This window comes from Myotis myotis, unplaced genomic scaffold (assembly GCF_014108235.1).
Source record: "Myotis myotis isolate mMyoMyo1 unplaced genomic scaffold, mMyoMyo1.p scaffold_m19_p_2, whole genome shotgun sequence".
NCBI classification, from domain to species: Eukaryota; Metazoa; Chordata; class Mammalia; order Chiroptera; family Vespertilionidae; genus Myotis; species Myotis myotis.
Window position 1 is genome coordinate 23,628,062 of NW_023416324.1, and position 19,740 is coordinate 23,647,801.

General features: G+C 42.5%; 1 protein-coding gene across 1 annotated transcript in view; it reads right to left on the bottom strand.

Moving 5' to 3' along the window:
• Positions 1-19,073, bottom strand: part of GNL2 (G protein nucleolar 2) — a 22,112-nt gene extending 3,039 nt beyond the window's left edge. The window contains 13 exon segments of the mRNA XM_036348632.1: positions 606-731; positions 936-1,094; positions 1,879-1,983; positions 2,931-3,059; positions 6,261-6,374; positions 6,878-7,036; positions 8,149-8,215; positions 11,068-11,116; positions 11,119-11,245; positions 14,150-14,289; positions 16,088-16,182; positions 17,152-17,236; positions 18,880-19,073. Of these exon segments, the coding sequence (XP_036204525.1) occupies positions 606-731; positions 936-1,094; positions 1,879-1,983; positions 2,931-3,059; positions 6,261-6,374; positions 6,878-7,036; positions 8,149-8,215; positions 11,068-11,116; positions 11,119-11,245; positions 14,150-14,289; positions 16,088-16,182; positions 17,152-17,236; positions 18,880-18,943 (1,419 nt within the window). The 5' untranslated portion in view covers positions 18,944-19,073.
• Positions 19,074-19,740: the final 667 nt, after the last annotated feature.

The following is a 19,740-nucleotide window of genomic DNA, read 5'->3' on the forward strand; positions in this document are numbered from 1 at the left end:
AAGTGATTTTTAGCTTTTGGATTCTCAAGGGGGTTTCTGCCACCACAAAGCTGGTTCTAATGAATGTCAGTTAAAGAAATGAGTTTTGGCAATGCCTCTGTTCCTTAAGCGTAGGAAAAGACACAAGTACCAGAAGAGCACTTACATTTAATAAGCCCTCTTTTTTCAAGGCCCTAAAGACTAGTGTTTAAATTTGGTCTTCTAGCCCGGCTGGGGTGGCTCAGGGGCTGAGCATTGACCTATGAACCAGGAGGTCACAGTTCGATTCCCGGTCAGGGCACATGCCTGAGTTGTGGGCTTAATCCCCAGTAGGGGGCATATAGGAGGCAGGTGGTCAATTATTCTCTCTCATCATTGATGTTTCTATCTCTCTCCCTCTCCCTTCCTCTCTAAAATCAATAAGACAATATATTTTTAAAACTGGTCCTCTGCCATGCACCTACTTTCTGGTTTCCAAATGCCACCCCCTGCAAGGTCATGGTGATGGCATTCTGACCTGGGAGACACTGCAATTGAAATACCTAGCTGGTAAAGGGGGGCAATCAAGACACCACACCCAGGCCAGTCACCATGCTTTCCAAGAGGTGGGCCCACCCTGTCCTTACCTGGGGGGCTGTAGGGGGCTCTTCAGGGGGGTCTGCATTGGGTGGCTTGACAAAGAAAGGAATTCGGCCCCTCTGCCAGTCATTGAGAACCATCTTGCCCACAGTCTGCAAGTCAGGCTCGCCGCCCTGAAACACCACAAAAAGACTCCCAATTAAATTGAAGACCAAAACCAGCACCCAGTTGGGAGGCACATCAGCAGCTGCTCATCACCACCATCTACTTGCCACCAGGTTGCATGCTGCTCACACCTCCCCGACAAAGGAAGGTCCAGACCACATCACAGCTGCCTGCAGATGTCCCCGTCTGAAACCTCACAAACCCTGGCTCACCTTTAACAACTTCCCTGTCCGGAAAGCGAGCTTCTCAAGAAAGTCCTCGGCATTCTCCCAAGAATCAATCTTGTATGTCTTGCTGATATACTCTGGTTTTGCTCCTTCGAGTACAACACCAATGTGGTCTTCGGGAGCCTTAATTTTTTCAACTTGAACCTAGATGTTAATAGGAAAGCTCTTGCTTACCAACCTTATTATGGGAGCAGGAAGCTCGCAGTACTGTTTGTAATAATATCTGAAAACAGATTTCAAACCACATCGCAAGTGGGTCTTGGCAGGAGCCTGTCTCTGAGGTGGCTGGACGTGGTGGGCCAGAAGGAGCGCCACCGAAAGCCGGCCACAGCCACGGAGCCCAGACTCAGCTTGAATCCCAGTTCACCACAAACTGAGTGAGTGGCTTCCGCAAGCAGTTTAAACTTGGAATGCTTCAGCTACTCACTGGCAGAAATGGTTAAAAGTCTACCAATCCCAGCACACAAGGAGAACGGAGTAGCTTGAGACAGGAGGGGAGGAATGTGCACAGGATGTATAGCCAGCAGCACTGGTTAAGGTTAAGTGGAACCAGTTAAAGTTTTTGGTTGTATTCAGAAACAAGTGAGGAAATGACTGAGTTCCAAAATGACTCAACCCGTAAACCCACAAAGATGAATTATCACTAAACATAAACAGGCCCTACTTCCCTTCGGATCCCATGTGTAAACTACAAACTCTTTTTGTGGGATGACATTAACCAGATATGCCCATGGTTCCACTAACTCCTCAAACAGGCTTACGGGGAATGGAGAGGGTGCCCTGTTCAGCATCATGTTCCTAAAATTTGGTAAGACAGCTTGACCCAAACCGTCTTCCAAAGGAGAGAAAAGCAAAGGTATCCAGTGTCCCCCACAGAACGTTTTCCCCAAAAGGCAAACCAAGAGCCTGTGAGGACCAGAGTACTTACAACTCCTTTCAGCACAATGTCTGTCTCCGAGTCCTCACAGGGGTAAACCACGCCTGGACAGTCGATGAGGAATAACCCACACATCAAGGTAATATCCTGCCAGACCTGAAACAGAAAAAAGCCAGAGACTTCCCAGGTCAAACACCAATTTCACAAACCCCTGATGCTTATGAAGCGGGCACGGGAGGGGGAAGAGTCAAAAGAAGCCACCTGCTGAGTAACGAAGCTAGGAAGACTCTCCTCTACGTGTGCCATGCACGAGGCACTTCACTAAGTATAAAACATAGTTCCCATCAGCTAAGGGTCTAAAAATAATGCAGAGGCAGGATCCTCATCTAGTATTGTGCAATAACATCCAGCAAACCTCTCCCTGATTTTATAAGTACTCTTGGAAGCTTAATACTGTTTGGACTCTCCTCCTTTCAGCAGCAGTATGCTGCCCCCCAAATATTCTGTGTTCCAGGGTATGACCCCAAATGCCAGAAACTACCCTAAAGTTGAGCTTTCTTAACCCATTGGATATTCTTGAGTTAGCTTTTTTTTTTTTTTTTTAATATTTTTATTGATTTCAGAGAGGAAGAGAGGGATAGAGAGATAGAAACATCAATGATAAGAGAAAATCACTGATAGGCTGCCTCCTGCATGCCCCCTACTAGGGATCAAGCCCGCAACCCAGGCATGTGCCCTTGGCCAGAATCGAACCCGGGACCCTTCAGTCCACAGGCCGATGCTCTATCCATTGAGCCAAACCAGCTAGGGCTTAAGTTAGCTTTGTGTATCAAAGTAAAAGGTTGCAGTGACAATTTAAAACAGACTTAAATATGAACAGCACTTACCAAATGCCAAAGCCTCATAGCAGCATACAAGGTACTCTTAGTCTTACTGAAATGGGCAGAAACCACTCAGCACATTCCAAACTATTATGCTGAGACTAACCCTTCAATGGTAGTCTTCATTCAAGAGCAGCAATAGAAATCTCCATGTCCTACATAATCACCCTCCATGGAGATAAAATCTTAGAAGAAAATGGGATCCCCTTAAACCAGACGTACCTTCGTTTCACCTGCAATGGGGGCCACGTTGCACACTTTCTTGGAGCGTAATGTGTTTATCACAGAGCTCTTGCCAACATTTGGATAGCCAATGAACCCGACACTGATCTGTTTCTTGTCAGTATGCAACTGTTCGAAAAAAGAACACACACTACATAAGCGCAGTCATGAAAATCCCTTTGGACAAACAGGTTGCATTACTTTGCTAATATAAAGAATACAGTGTGAAATTGTTGTTAGTATTTTATTTAAAGCACAGACACACACCACCTGCATAGTCTGAGCAGGCTGGATGCATATGCTTATTAATAAATCAGAGGTGAGTCATTTCCTCAGTCATCCATGTGAAATTATTCTTGAATGTTTTAAGGTTAAAAGTATGTAGGTCAAGAAACAAAGGAAGAAACAGTTTGTTAGTCATCAATTTAGAAGAACACCAACCACTGATAAAATGTCTTCACGGAAGAGAGCCTCAGCAGATGCACCAACTGCCAACCCCAGTCCCATCCCTTTTCGCTGCACAATACATTTTGTGTTTTCATTGCCAAAAAGAAACGAAGGAGGCAGAGCTCAAGAAGAGGGTCTACAAATGGACGGGGACTCTGGCTAAAGGTGGCAGAGGAAACATCCATGTCTACCTCACTGCTTCCCCCAACTCTCCCAGAATGACAGCAGTGGGAATGAATACCCATAGAACCAAACATTTAAAACCAAAAAATGAGCTGGAGATGAGACAATAAACACTAACATGTGATATTAACAAAACACTAGCAGCTAAAAAGTAGTATCTAATTTTGCCCACTATAAAATACAAAAACTAAGTGGCTACAAAGGAAGAAAAACTAAAAATCCAGCAAAAATGATGTCAATGAATCACAAAAGACCTCAGAAATTAGCAATGCAGATAGCTCTGAGGGCTGGACAGAAATCAAGGAGACATGGAGAGTTTGTAGAAACTGTCACTTCCCCACACTTGCCCCTCACTCATCATGGGCACAAAACTTCTCTAAACCTGAGCCTTAGGGGATAATGGTATTTTTGAAACCCTGCATTTCTGAAAAGACCTTTAATTTTCAGACCTGAAAGGGACCCTAGATTTAGAGGTAACAGTGGCTGAAAGCAAGTGTTCCCTAAACGATTAATTGAAAGCTTAAATAATGAATAGTGAGACTAGGATCTGACTTTCACTGAGTTCCCAGAACCTTGGCCAGGCTTATCCACCGCTGAGCTGAAGAACGAAGACTTCGTTCTGGGGGAACTCACAGGCTCAAGAGTAAAGACCCATAGACACGGACATCTAGGGTGTCCTTCAACAAAATATTGGGTTTCTATCCAATCACCCTACAGCAGTGGTTCTCAACCTTCCTAATGCCGTGACCCAGTTCCTCATGTTGTGGTGACCCCCAATTTCATTGTTACAAACTGAACATAATTAAAGCAGAGTGATTTTAATCACAAAAACAATATGTAATTACATATGTGTTTTCCGATGGTCTTAGGCCACCCCTGTGAAAGGGTCGTTCAACCCCCAAAGGGGTCGCGACCCACAGGTTGAGAACCGCTGCCCTACAGTGAAGTCTTATCATTCAACAACCTCCCACCCCCGACAAAACTGTATCAGCTTTTTGTAGTGGCTCACTCTTAAATATGAATGGAGAGCCAAGAATAACCAAACCTTTGAAGTGTTAGCAGAAAAGACAGAAAACACACGAAGAAACTGGAGGAAACATAGTCATTGTTAAGAAGAGAGGAAAATTTCAAAACACCACTATCATTCTCAGAGACAGATGATAATCCATCTGTGAAAAAAGAATAGGCTGTAAAGGGGGGCAGGACAATTCAGAGTTAAACAAGAGATCTCAGGAATTAAAAGTGAGAGGTAAAATTAATCTTGCAATAAACAGGTAGATGATCAATTCAAAAATTGCCAAGAAAATAGAGCAATATGTCATAAATATACTGAAATAAAGCTAAAAAATCCAAGAATTAAACCAGGAGACAAAACCAATTCCTGAATGAGAACAGAGATGACTGGGGGGTGAGGGTGGGGTGGGGATTTCCAAAAAATAACACTGGAATATATCAGACTGAAAGTCCCATCCAATGTCTGGCTCACTGAATAATAAAAGAGGCACCTTAAAGCACATCACTATGAAATTTTAGAACAGAAATTTTTTAAAAATTCCAGCCACAAAGGATTAGGAGTCAGAATGGCCTGATTTCTCCACAGACATGTCAGAAGACAATGCAGCAATACCCTCGACTGCTGGGGAGAAATGCTGTAAGGGAAAGATATGTTGCAAGGTCTCAAAAAATGTTCTTCTAAACATTGCTACTCAGGAGTAAACCAAGAAAAGGGATCAATGCCTAAGACCCCATACAGGAAACAGCAGGTGGTGGTGAAAGGCAAGCCAGGAAGACCCTGCAGCTGGCCGGGAGCAGCTGGTGCCCCTGGAAGGGAGGTGCCCGCTCTTCCTAGGAGGTCCCACTCCACCAGGTAATCTGCTGGGCCATTAGTGACATATAAAATAGAGCAAGTTAACATAAGAGGAAACAGAAGGTTTGATTAGAAAGCAATTATAATCACAGTCCTGTGTGGATCAGCTGCAATTGATATTTTACAGTCATGATGCAAACACTGAATTTAGCCAAACATATGATGATATAGGAAGAACAGAGGGAGGGTAAGTATGTGTGCAGGGAAGGTGTAAGAAACCTGATTCTGATTTTCCATCATAGGAACTTAAATATCTACAACTGTGGGGGAAGGGGGAAGGGGAATCAAGAAATAGACTCATAGCATGTATTCAAATATGGAAGGGTGGGACAGAGAACATGTGTCTTTGTTAGAAGCCAGGTAGAATCAATTAAATACGCAAAGTTGCAGGTACAGAATATGAAGCTTTGGGAACATTTGCTAGGGTGATCCGATGGAGTTTCAGGGCTTCCCTGAGGAACTGACATCTGACCAGGAGTTTGGCAGAGGGGACAGAAACAGCTCAGGCCTTGAGGGCAAAGGATGGGCGGCAGGCCTTGAAAGCCCGGGGCAGGGAACAGAGTGTGAGCTCACGGGTCCATCAAGTAGAGGTTGGGCCATAAGACGCAGAGATATGGCAGAAAGGGAAGCAACGTTGGTCAGGGTGGGAGCCAAGGTTGACCTAGTAACCCCTTATAATCATGAGGCTCTATGGTTTTTTACATCAGTAGAACACACGTGTCTCATTACAAAGAAGATATAGGAAGTAAGTAACTTTCTGACAAACTGGCACGAGAAATTATTAACACAAACCCACAGCTTCACAACCAGAGAAACAGATCAGGTCTGAATACCTTTCCAAACTGCCGTAGAAGCTGAATAAACGCTCCTTTGCCAAAGGGGTTAGTAAGACTTGCATGGAAAGCAAGTGTTGGATAATCCTGGGAGAGGACAGCAACCCATCGTTTCTAAAGAGGGAAAAGAAAAGATGCTGGTAAATTGTAACTTGTTTATTTACAATACAGGAAGAATCAGAGCTTGAATTACAGGATTGTGCTTCAAAATACACAGCTGTCTATGGAAAATGTTAGCTATAATTCTTTGAAATGTTTTTTTCAAGTATGACAGTTAATGCTTTGTCTTTTGTCTTCTAAATGCAAAACAATATTCCAAAAATGCCCTCATTGCTATTAAATGCAATTAATGTAACATGTGAACAGGCCAGTGGCTGTGGCAGCCGCCACCTTCTGAAGCTGCCCCGCTACCAACCACCAGAGGAGAAAAGGTAAAGCTGCCCAATCAGTGAAGCCTGTTTCAATCGTGTTTTCAATAAGAACACTTCAATGACTACAATCGCAAGAGTGACACGCTTGTCCCAAGTCCTAGAAGCCACAAAACTATTTATGGACACTCAAGCCTACATGAGTTGAACAGCCTGGGAAGCCTGTTTTGCATTAGCAGCTATACTTACTGTTGCCCAGGTTGGAACAAGGTCACATTTGTTAAGGACAAAAATGAGGTGCTTCCAGGGCTTTCCCTTTTTCAAGTAAGTCTCGATGTGAGGGCAACGGGTACCCATTGGATCTCTAGCATCAAGAACTTGAACAACAACATCTGATGAATCTATCACCTGCAAATTCAAAGAGGTGAAAATGATTTGCTAACATACAGGGGCAAATGAACAAGGGTTAACATTTAAGGGAACATGGGGAAAATAAAACTATAGCAATCTTATGAGAGTTGAATGTAGACAATCTCAACGCTCAGTGATCAAAATCCAAAAGTTTTTTTTCATCCTGGGTATTTGAAACTTGTCAAATTTCAAATAGGAAAACTAGCTTAGATGAAACCCATCTTATTTCATGACTACTATGCATTATTGAACAGAATCATTTACTTCTCAAGACTTCTAAAAGTTTCTACTGTTATAGGTTTTGTATATTTTACAGAAAACTACAATATTTAGTTTGCTCTCACTGTACTAGTTACATATTATGTTACCGTTTAATGATGCAACTATGCTTGAAGGTCTTTGTTACTGAAATGTTACTGGTGTGTAGATAAAACTCAGCCAGCTGTAAAGCACTGGACCAGGACTCAGGACACACAAAGACTTCCACTAACCAGCTGGTGAGCTGGGTAAGGTATTCAACCTTTCTAGATTTGTGTTCTATGAAATAAAAGGCCTGGACTAAACAACTTAACAATTCTCGCACAGAATAGTAAATCTAAACAGGATTATCATTTTAGTACAGCTGTGGGCAAACTACGGCCTGCGGGCCAGATCCGGCCAGTTTGAAAGGAATAAAACTAAAAAAAAAAAAAAAAGACCATACCCTTTTATGTAATGATGTTTACTTTGAATTTATATTAGTTCACACAAACACTCCATCCATGCTTTTGTTCCGGCCCTCTGGTCCAGTTTAAGAACCCATTGTGGCCCTCGAGTCAAAAAGTTTGCCCACCCCTGTTTTAGTAGGTAACCCAAAGAAATATTGACAGAATATATGAATGTATATAAGGCAGCTGTTACTATTATACGAGTAATAAAAATGCAGTTATTGAGACCGATGATAGTATGTTCACGGCTATAACGATCCTAGTTTCTCTGTGGGAGAAAGAGCATGGACTAGGTAGGAGAGCCTGCACTTTATCTGACGGTTTCAATACATCAGAATCAGTTTTCTCATATAAAACTGTAAAGCCAAAGGGACCGCTCAATGAGAGAGTTTGAAGTCTTACCTTGTAGAGCTCACCCCATATTCTTTTGGACTGTCCCTTTTTATAGATCTCCTCCTGGGCCTCATTTCTAAAGAAGAAAGTACCCAAAGTGAGCAACTGGAGCACTGTGAAGATTAAAAGGATTTTTTGGGGAAAGTCAATCATATTCCAAAGGAAAAGGGTGTTACAAGTAGTTGCAGATGGACCAAAAAAACCCTTTTTACTATGGTTTTTTTGTTTGTTTGTTTTTAAGAGAGAGAGGAAGGGAGAGGGATAGAGAGATAGAAACATCGATGAAAGGGAAACATCATCGATTGGCTGCTTCCTGCATGTCCCCCACACAGAATCAAGCCCACAACCCGGGCATGTGCCCTGACCGGGAATTGAAACGGTGGCCTCTTGGTTCCTGGGTTGATGCTCAATTGCTGAGCTACACTGGCCAGGCAAAATAAACTTAATTTTAAAAGTGACTCTATCCACATGTCCACATGGATTAAAAACAATGTGCATACTATTCAGTAATAAAAAAGGATAAAGCACCGATTAGTGCTATAACATGGATGACCTTGAAGACATTATACTAGTGAAATAAGCCAGACACAAAAGAACTACTGTATGACTGTACTAACATGAAGAATTACTCGTAAGAGCAGTCAAACTCACCAGACAGAAAATAGAATGAATGGTGGTTGCCAAGGGTTTGGGGAGAGGGAAAATGAGGAGTTAGTGTTTAACAGTTTCAGTTTGGGATAATGTGAAAAATTCTGGAGTGGGTAATGGTGATGGTTTCATAACCATGTGAATGAACTTAATGTCACTACATTATACCCTTAAAAAAGGTTAAAGTGGTAAGTTTCATTATGTATATTTTACCATAATAAAATTTTTTTTACAGCACGTGTAATCAGGCAATATATCAGAGAATCATGAAAACGAATTGGCAGGACATGAACCATAATCTATGCTCCATTGCTCCTATGTAAAGTGAATTTTTCTGATTAAGTTAAGAATCTGTTTATTTACTAGCTTCAATGACTTTGAAACAAAAATAGTTTTGTGCCCCCCCCCCCCCGCCCTCTCCTATTACCTACTGTACCATTTGGGGGAATAATTCAAATCAGCAGAACAGTCAATTAAAACGTTCAAACAATTATAAGAATAAATGAACTTGCTGCCTCTTTTTGCTAGGCCTCACATGGCTTGACATTACCTCCAGGAGGCCCACAGCTTGGCACGGGCTAACAGCAGCACTGAGGTGGCATTACTGCACTCGAGGGACAACACCTCTTTGCTAAGGCCCGTAAAAGACATGAGAGCCCTGGCTAGGTAACTCAGTTGGCTAGAGCATCGTTCCAATATGCCAACGTTACCAGCTCTATCCCTGGTCAGGGCACATAAAGAAACAACCAATGAATGCATAAGTAAGTGGAACAGCCCTAACCGGTTTGGCTCAGTGGATAGAGCGTGAGCCTGCGGACTCAAAGGTCCCAGGTTTGATTCCGGCCAAGGGCATGTACCTTGGTTGCGGGCATATCCCCAGTAGGAGATGTGCAGGAGGCAGCTGATCGATGTTTCTCTCTCATCGATGTTTCTAACTCTCTATCCCTCTCCCTTCCTCTCTGTAAAAAATCAATAATATATATATATATATATTTTTTAAAAGTGGAATAAATCTCTCTCCCTCTCTCTCTAAAAGTCAATTTTTTTAAAAAGACACAAGAGAAAGAATGGGGACTATCCGGCACTGCCAGAGAAAACTAAACTGGGGACCCCTTTCCGGAGGGTAATGTGTCAGTCGCTCATCAATGCAGGCACAGTTTTTCATACAGTAACCTTCACCATAAGAGTTTACCTCTGGGTAATAATTAAGGATGAGAAAGGTTTGGTCACACGGATGGTTTATTCTAATGATAAACAGTGTAAATGTCCAACAGTGGGACTGGCCACAGCAAAGCACTACTCTGACATTAAATATTACATTGCTGTTAAGGACCGACATGAAAACATACTCTTAGCCATTTGAAAAAAATGTATTAAAAGGCAAGTTCAAGTACAGTCTTAGGGTATTATATTTGTAAATAAAAACTGAGTGTAGGAAAGATCTAGAAGAAAATAAGTATTGGTGACTGATTCTTAACCTTCTTTGGGGTATGGAACCCCTATAAGAATATGATAAATGTATGGACCTTTTGTCTCCTCCCACCTCCCCAAAACAATACAAAAGAAAATAAAAACAAAAAAATCTCACCGCGTTTATATATATGTACATAAATCCTCAAAGGGTCACAGAAACCTCAGAGGCCACTCATGAATCCCCAGTGGTCCAGTCTTCTGGTTAAGGAAGCCCTGATCTTCACAACACTTAACAGAGGTTGGGATTATGAATTCTTATTTTTTGCTGCATTTCAATCTTAACTATACTTCCTAATTTGTCCGTGACAGAATATACTGGTCTTAAAATGAAGACGAAAACGTTACTTTTACTTTGGGGACAAAAAGACCTGTAGTAAACAAGTCCCCTTAAATTATTCAGTCTGGCCTCAATTTCTTTCTTTTTTCTTTTTTTAAAAATATATTTTATTGATTTTTTACAGAGAGGAAGGGAGAGGGATAGAGAGTTAGAAACATCGATGAGAGAGAAACATCAATCAGCTGCCTCCTGCACACCCCCTACTGGGGATGTGCCCGCAACCAAGGTACATGCCCTTGACCGGAATCGAACCTGGGACCCTTGAGTCCGCAGGCTCACGCTCTATCCACTGAGCCAAACCGATTATGGCTCTGGCCTCAATTTCACTACATTTTCTAGTCTAAGCGAAGAGGGTGACTCTCCACCTATGAGTTAAGTCACTGAGCTTCGCACAGGCAGAGTGAGTGTAGATAAAATGTTTTGTTGTGGAAGAGCAAATGATGAGACTTATGTGAACTTCAAAACTGTACCTCACACCTGTGTCTGCAGTTACCAAGTCCCGATCCTTGCCCTGGTCCCAGTGGACATTTCTGCATTTTCTACAAGCGACTGCTTGTCACTGGCAAGTAAATTGGGTCGCTTCCTCTGAGACTTAGGGCCAAATGTAGTTTCAAAGCTTTCAGTATCGAGAATGTGCACCTTTGAGTTCTAAAGAGAAAGAATTATTGGTAAAACTAAGGAAAACACTAAAATAAGACAAAAAATTAAAACCCTACCGAGGAAAGGCTTTCTGCTTTTACTCTCCCAAAGCTCAAACCACACCAAAATCAACATGGATGCAGCCCGATTTCAAATCAGAAATGCTTACTTAAATAGCAAAGGCACTTGCTCCTCTACTCTGAAGTTCTGCAAACTTCCTTGGAGATATACAAAAGTAATACAAATAGTCAAAGCAAAAAAAAAAAAAAAAAGTCAAAGCAAATATGAATAGTTGTGCAAGACCTGCCAAAAACTCTGCTTTATTTCATTTATCATAAACTTTAGTCAAATGTAATTAAAGCTACAATACTGAAAATTAAGTTATCTTTTCTGACTTTTTTTTTTGTGAGCTTTCAAACAAGTGCATAAAATATGCCAAATTCACAGATTTTGTCAGGGACGATCATACTCGAATGTGTTTTTTTTTAAACCAACTGTAAATGCCAACTTTTTCTTGGAAGTTCATTTCTTTCATGGCTAAAAGGAATTGCTTGTTTTGTAAGATGCATTTTAGTTTCAGATAACATTTTCCCTAATTTAGGTAACGTTTTTATTAAATGCACATGGAAAGCCTTCAGATGAAAAGCATCTAGCAAAAGTCCAAAATAATAGTTTAGATGTGATAAAAGGAACCTGATACTAACTAGAACTTGATGTGACTGTAAAGGAGTCACGGGCATAGGAATTTTTGAAGCCGGATAAAAGTCAAAGTTTGAGTTAGCGTCTATCACGTAACAGAATGTTAACAGCCGGCAGATGATATTCTTAAAAAAACACACACAAATACCAACACCCTCTGCCCCTCAGTACAAGCTCCTCTGTAAGCACAGCTACTAACACAGATGAAGGAACAACCCAGTGGCTTCTAAACTTTAACAGATCCTCCCTCCAACTCCTAAAGACCCTTAAGCTGTTATCATTTCCTCAAATCCTCTAACACAGCTCTTAGTTCAGTTTTACTTGCTACCTTCCAACAAGAAAACATCTCCAAACATGGATGCATTTACATGGGAAGTAGGTTCTAATGTCACTGGGGAAATGATGATCAAAATTATCATTGAAAATCTCTTAACCTAAAAAGTACAGTACACATGGACTTGTGTATATAAATCTACACATTAGTAAAACAGTAATATGTGGTACATAATGAAGCACACACAAAATAAGTAGTTTTAATATAATGCTACAGAAATACAATAATTATAATGCACATTTAGCTAAATGTGCAAAAGCGAAAACCATATCTGATTTGACTCCACTCTGCAGCAATCTTTAAATTAGATTTTATAACATGTAGTAGATGTCATGCTAACATAAAAGAGGTATGGTCTCGCCCTGTACAGTGTGGTTCAGTGGCTATAGCGTTGACCTGTGGACCAAAGGGTCCTGGGTTCAATTCCAGTCAAGGGCACGTATGTCGGTTGCAGGCTCCTCCCTGGCCTGTGCGCAGGAGGCAACCAATTGATGTGTCTCTCTCACATCGATGTTTCTGTCTCTCCCTCTCTCTTCCACTCTCCCTAAAAATCAATGGAAAAAATATCCTCGGGTGAGGATTAACAAAGAAAACAACAACAGAAAAAAAAAAAAAGAGGTAGTTTCTTGAGACCAAAGCAGAAAACTCATCCATTACTCTGAGTGCCTATCTGCATCAAAATGCAAGCTGACTGCTCTGGCTGCAGAGCCTTCCTTCTTCAGAGCAGATAGTTAAGCACTGGGTTTTGAAAGCACTGAAAGACTGGAATGGGCAACAAATCAGTAAATCCATAATAGAACCTCTCTGTTCTTCCCATAAACAGGATTCAATAGTTTGTTGGAAGATGGCTTTAGGGAGAACAGACAAAGGGAACAAGGGAAATGAGCAACTTGTCTGTGGTTCATGAATTACACTCATGTGTTTCCCTGAAAGAAAACAGTCATTCCCCTAATAGGTGCCATTCTTCCAGTCTGTCATAAAACAAAGCCTAATTGATAAAACCTGAGGCAATAACCAGGCCTTGGTTTTTATTTTGTTCTGCAAGTAAACACTTTTCTTTGAACTGTTAATCCATGTATGCGTGTCAATGTTTGCCTCTCCTCCTTATACTGGAACTGAAGCTTATGCACTGGCTCCGTTTCTGGGAATTATTATTCAATGTAAGTAAAAATGTGCAGGAAAACATTAGGCCATTTTTTTTTGGATTCTGTGTGAAACTCATTCTACTCAAGCCAGATTCAGTTCTTACTGTACTTTGAACTTCAATGATTAACAATCAATCTGACCAGCATCCTTCCCTTCAGCTCAAAAGAATCTCTAAGGATCTCACAAAAGCTGCACTACACACCACCAAAACTCTCCCTCCTAAACCCAATCCTAACTCTCTGTTTCCCCAAAGTGAGATGGAATTGCCACTTAAACAAGTTTGCCTACAAAAAAAATCTAAAACAGTCTTAGTGATGGCTATGATCTATTAGGTGGCGGGCTGAGTGCTCACTCTGTGCCAGGAGTTTTACTGACATCTCATCTGCATCCAGTCACCCAAGAAGGTGGGTTATCTTGATTTTACAGCTGGGGAAGTGAAAGCTCAGAGAAATGTAACGGAAGGCCATAGGAAGGGGTAGCGCAAAGATAAAATCCAGATCTCACTCCAAAGCCAGGGCTTTGATGAGCATACTACTGAACCGCCCTGACAGAATGCGACTCATACGAAAGTTGAGACTCCCCTAACCACGGTGAAGAGAGAAGTCTCAGGAAGCTCACCAATTCTGCATTAAATTCACTATTCTCTATGGAAAAAAACAATAGACAGATATGGTAGAGAGAATCTGCATGGCTCTGTCAATGAAATTCCATTCCCAGGGATATCTCCATCTTACATGAGGCCGGATTCGATCATGGAGAAGAGACATGGGTAACTTGCTCTGTTTCATGACAACTTTGTAAGGATCCTTCATAACTGTATCCGTTCCCTCTTGAAATTTTCGTAATGCTGACTGCTTAATCACACGTGTGTTTCCTGTTTTACAAAAGAATGTTGCCATTTACTAAAAAACTTCTTTTTGCTTTTGCACCCATCTTCCCAATGACAGAGTGAAAGGCAAGATTTTACATTACCCTTGCTCACCAAAACACCTAATACATTCATCCATGCAGTCATTTTTAAAACTTAAAAGGAAAAAGCCCTGCCCAGTGAGGCTCAGGGGTTTAGACTGTCCACCCATGCACTGAAGGGTCATGGGTTCAATTCCCGGAACTGGGTTGTAGGTTCAATCCCTGGTCCCAGTGGGGGCTCATGAAGGAGGCAACCAATCATTGTGTCTGTCTCACATTGATGTTTCTCTCCCCCCTACCCTCTTCCACTCTCTAAAGATGAATAGAAAAAATATCCTCGGGTAAGGATTAACAAAAAAGAGGAAGCAACAACAAAAACTGCCTCTCCTGCACTCATTACACTATGAACTAATCCATCAACCCAGACACATAAAGGATTTCAATAGATTTCCAAGCCCAATTTCCTGACTGGATGAAACTGAAAAATAAACATCACTGAATGGAACTCTGATTTGACAAATGTCCTACTTCCTGTTGGATCTGACAAAGAAATTTGGAGCCAATCACAGCTGATTAGTTGGTGTACACAAGGAATCCCAAAGCACAGAACCTAGGAGTCGGCTGCTGTTTTTAGGGTTTGAAGGGACTAGTGAATGAACCAATAAATCACTGTAAGGGAGCAAAATAAAGGTATCTAACACCAGCCGGAGAACACCTTGTTAGGGAGAGATCCCCAAGAATGTATCCAATTAAGCAGTATGCTGCAGCATAGCACAAAACTGAAGATGTTGATTATGACTGCTCTGATGTGATAGCAGTTCATGCTTATTATATTTTGTACTTACAGATAGCTAGACACTATTCTCAGCCCTTTCCGTGGGTTTACTCATTTAATTACCACTAAAAATGGGTACCATTTTTATCTTCCTTTTAGATGTGAGGAAACTGATGACCAGACAGACTTAATAACGTGCCCAGTCACAGAAATGGTAGCATCCAGAGGATTCAAACCCAGGTGATCTGGATCTGGAGTCACAGTATCCAGCCACCATGCTGAAGGCATCTACGGAGTTTTTTTGACGCTTTTCTATGTTGCAGTTTCCTAGGGGGTATCCCATTCAAAGATGTTAGAGATATTCAAAGGTAGTTGCCATTGGCCTCCAAGCAGAGAGGTCAAACACAAGACAGACAAAGGGGTCCCATCACCTGCAGGCCCACACACCTCGCAGTGGCTAAGGGAGAACCTGAAAGCCCAGGCTGAAAGGACGGTGGACTTGCCAAAGGAGGCCTGATCGCTCTGTGACTGCAGATACTCTCCTCACTCCTGGGAAGAACCCACACTGTCACTCAGTTCAAATACAGCCCCATTATAGACAGTGTTTCAGAGGAACTCCAAGCGAATGCACTCACTCTGCAAGCAGAAGCCCAAACACACCCGCAAGGCACCTCTCAAACAGTAACCTGTCCAGATGACCAGAAACGGAGAGATGACAGTTCTAAGGTCTATGAATGGTGGTCATTAGGGTGGTTTTACCTGCTTAAGAGGGTCACTTACAATTAACAACCATGAGTTCTTTTAAAAAAGAAGTTATTGATGAAATCTCTCACCTCTACTTTTCTATGCACTTTTTCTCATTCCCTTTCTCATACAATCCTTGACAGTTCCACTCACCCCAAAACCCCTGCCTTCCAGACACCCGAATATCCCACCCTTTTCCACACAGCACACATTTTGTAGAGCAAAAGTAACAGATTATACTCACCAAACCATTTAATATTTGGCTCCACTCTTGCCACTGTGCCAGAAGCCACGGATGATTGATACTGCAGAGGCTTAATCACTTTACCACGATTGTTCCTAAATTGAGGAAATTAACAGGCTTTGGGTGAGGACAGAAGAAAAGCAACAGCAAAGTTTGGTTTACAGAACACCCTTTCCATCAAAAGGACCTTTTCTTTTCTTTCTTTGTTTTAAATGATCATGAAATACAGATTTCAGTAAACAAAAAGTACTTCTACATTTGAAACAGATTGTCCAAAAGCCATTTATCCTCTTGCAACAGAGCACGTAATGATTTCTGCTAGATGAGTAACAAATAATGCCAATGTTTAAAAATCTGTTTACTGTTTCTTGCTTTAAAAAAAAAAAAATCACATGCTTGAGTTTTTTGAGTAATTATTTGAAGGCTGCTTTAAATGAATTTTAAGTAGAGGGTGATTTATGCTGGAACTCAAAATTCTAAAATACGCTATAGGGTAGGTGACTAAGGCAGATTAAGTTCATTGACATTTGTGTTTTAGACACATCTTTTAGAACGGATGGAGATTCTAATTACTAAACAAATTAAGACCAGCCAGCAAAATGCCACAACTCAGCGAGTCCCTGCTACAGAGGCTGCCTCAGCAGAACTCGGAGTTGTGATGAGTTTTCAAGTGCCACAACGTTGTGATCAAACGTTTGGCATTAAAAAACAAGTTTTCTGGCTGCTTTTATGACTCCAGTCCTATATGCTTTGTTAAAGAAAACCAGATTCCGTCTGACAGATACTTAACCTGAGATTTAATATGCCACTCGTGGAGGCCAAGGCTGTGAGGAACAAGACCTCTAATTGTTGTAGAGTACGATGACACAACTACACCACCCACTACCCTCATCTTGAACCCAAAATTCACAATTTATCATAACAATACCCATATAAAATGACATATGAACACATACTACTCCTACTGGGGAAAGTAGGGGTGAGAATATCCAAGGTTTATGGTCTCCAGCTACAAGTCCAGGGCATGGAGGAAAGGGGAAGAGGTGACAGTGCCCGATGCTCACCTGCGCTCCTTCTGCCTGTACATATTCAGGCGCCGGATTGTGGCCCGGTCCCTCATGTTTTGGCCTCCTGCTCCCTGTACTCGATCTAGGAAACACAGAAGTAGACTGACTGACTGCACACTATTTGATAACCAAGTCTGAGTATGAACATTGCTTCAAGCACACTAATTAGTTCACTTAAGAGTAGGCAGGCTGACACCTCATGGCAAAATCTCTACTTTCTCCATGTGTTATTCCAACAGTTATCCCTGGGAGCTACATGGCATGACAAAGCTGACCTAATCTCTGATCCTCACTGGGGCTGTACTTGGTAATGATCATGGCTAATATTTTTGAGCATTAACTATGGCACTTTCCTAACCACATCACAGGCACTATCTCATGCAATTCACACAACAATCCTGTAAAGATGGACACGCTATCACCATTCTGTAGGCTTAGAAACGATGCACCGAGTTCGGACACTTTGCCCAAGGTCACAGAGTACCAAAAGGCAAAGCCACCATTCGAACAAAAGCATTTGATCACCATCTGTGGCCTTACCTTCTAAAACACCTACCTCTGGGTCTCAGCTGAACAAAAATAGAGTGTCTGCCATAAGAAAAGCACCATGGAGACTAATTTTGATGCAGTCATGTTTCCTAATGTACCGGTTCCCTAACTTTCTGATGTTTGATTTTAGTTTGAGCAACAGCTAGTAATTCTTGCCTTACGTCTGAGAGAGAAAGAGAAAGACAAATAAGCATGGAAGTACTAGTCTAGTTTCTCATTCTGGGATCCCTTCAAATCTACTCTTGAAGTGATGCAGTAAATAAAAAATAAAAATAAAAAAAAGGGCTAAAATCACAGGACTGGTGGCCCTACTGCTCACTAACTGTACCAAGGGTGACAGCCATTTCCCCTATTTTGGCTGTGTCATCACCTATAACATCATGATCTCTAAGGGCCTTTGGGGGTCTCACATTCTAAGATTCCAGTCTACCCAAATTGAATAATTTATCGGTAATCCAGAAACGAATTTGGACATGAATTAAAATCAACAACTTCAAATCATATATAAAAACAAAGTTTTACTAACTAAACCTGAATGGAAGGGGCTCCCCCAAAGTCTATCTTGTTCCTCCGATAAGTGGAACCTCCACAAAACTCATACACAGCTTCAAAAACACCTTGATATAGGGTTTTCTCTGCGCTTTACTGCATAGGATAACTCCAAAAGCCCAATCTACAATGTCTTTCTCATTTAAATGGTCAAAGCGTAGGTGTTAGGCAAGTGTGGTCAAGTATAAAAGGCCAGCTGGGCTGGCCTACACCCCTTTTAATCTGACTTCAATTTACTCCTGGCAATTCCTTGGGCTGGAAAGGTGAAGCATCCCAAGGCTGAAATATATTGGGGAAGGGGCTGCCACACCGGATCCACGCAAGAACACAGGAAGAGGTCAAGGTGAACCGCCCCTTCCGACTCAAAGCTTCCGAGTCCCAGCACGCTGCCAGGCCGGATGTCCCCCTGCCCCGACCTCAGACCCGGGGCCTGACACACAGCCCTGACAGGCGTGCAGGACGCCAGCCCCCTTCAGTGCCTCCGAAAGAAGAAGCCACCTGCTCATTCCCCAATAGCCACCCGGCTCCAGGTCACTCCGAGCAATACCACTCGCGTGTCCCCCTCCCCTCGGGGCCTCGCCCTCGGCCTCCTTCAAGCTCCGCCTTCCGCGAGCCCGCCCCCAGTACCCGGGTTTGTGCTGGCCTTCGACGGGTTGATGGTGCTCCGTCCTTTGTACTTGGGCTTCACCATCTTGCCGACGGGTTGAGGACCGGAGCGCTAGGCCCGGCCTATCTCAGGTAAAAGAGCTCGTAACTTCCCGAACCCGGCCGAAGTAACCCGCGTGAACTACGCTAGAACACGTGTGCGAGCGCGACGTCACTTCCGCTCGCGCCCCGTCTTTCCCCAGAGCGACTTCCTGCGAACGCGCAGAGCGCGCCGCCGCACTCCTGGCTCCACCCCCGCCCCCGCCCGCCGCTGAGACCAGGACGTGCGCGGAGGCCGTGCCCCTCTCTCTCCCTAGCAACCGCCAAGCTGCCCCTCCATAGCAACCGCCTAGATACCTTAGTCTAAGGCTTAGACTGAGTCCAAGGGCCCAGAGCTCCTAGTTGGGTCCATCCCCAAACACAGGGGTCTCGCCCCAAACCAATGGCACAAGCTTAAGTTTAATTATCTGAATTTGTCTTTTAAGGCCTTCTAAAAGTGACTGACCACACAGCAGCTAAATATCAATCAGATTTTGTCACTCTCTCCTTAAAACTCCAATGGTTTAGAGTTAGAGAGAGACAGACAGATGCAGAAATCTCCTTGTCAACCCTACAGAATTTTGCATGATCTGGCCCCTGCCTATTTATCTGACTTCATCTGTACCTCCCTCCCTCTGATTATTCTCACATTTACACTGGATGTTCCCTCTGCTGGAATCACTCTTTCCCTAAATCTTTGCTTAGTTAGTTCCCCCTAGTCATTCAGTTCAAATGTTACCTACTGGTAGGTTTGCAAGATTTAGCAAGTAAAAATATGCCCAGTTAAGTTTGAATTTCAGAAAG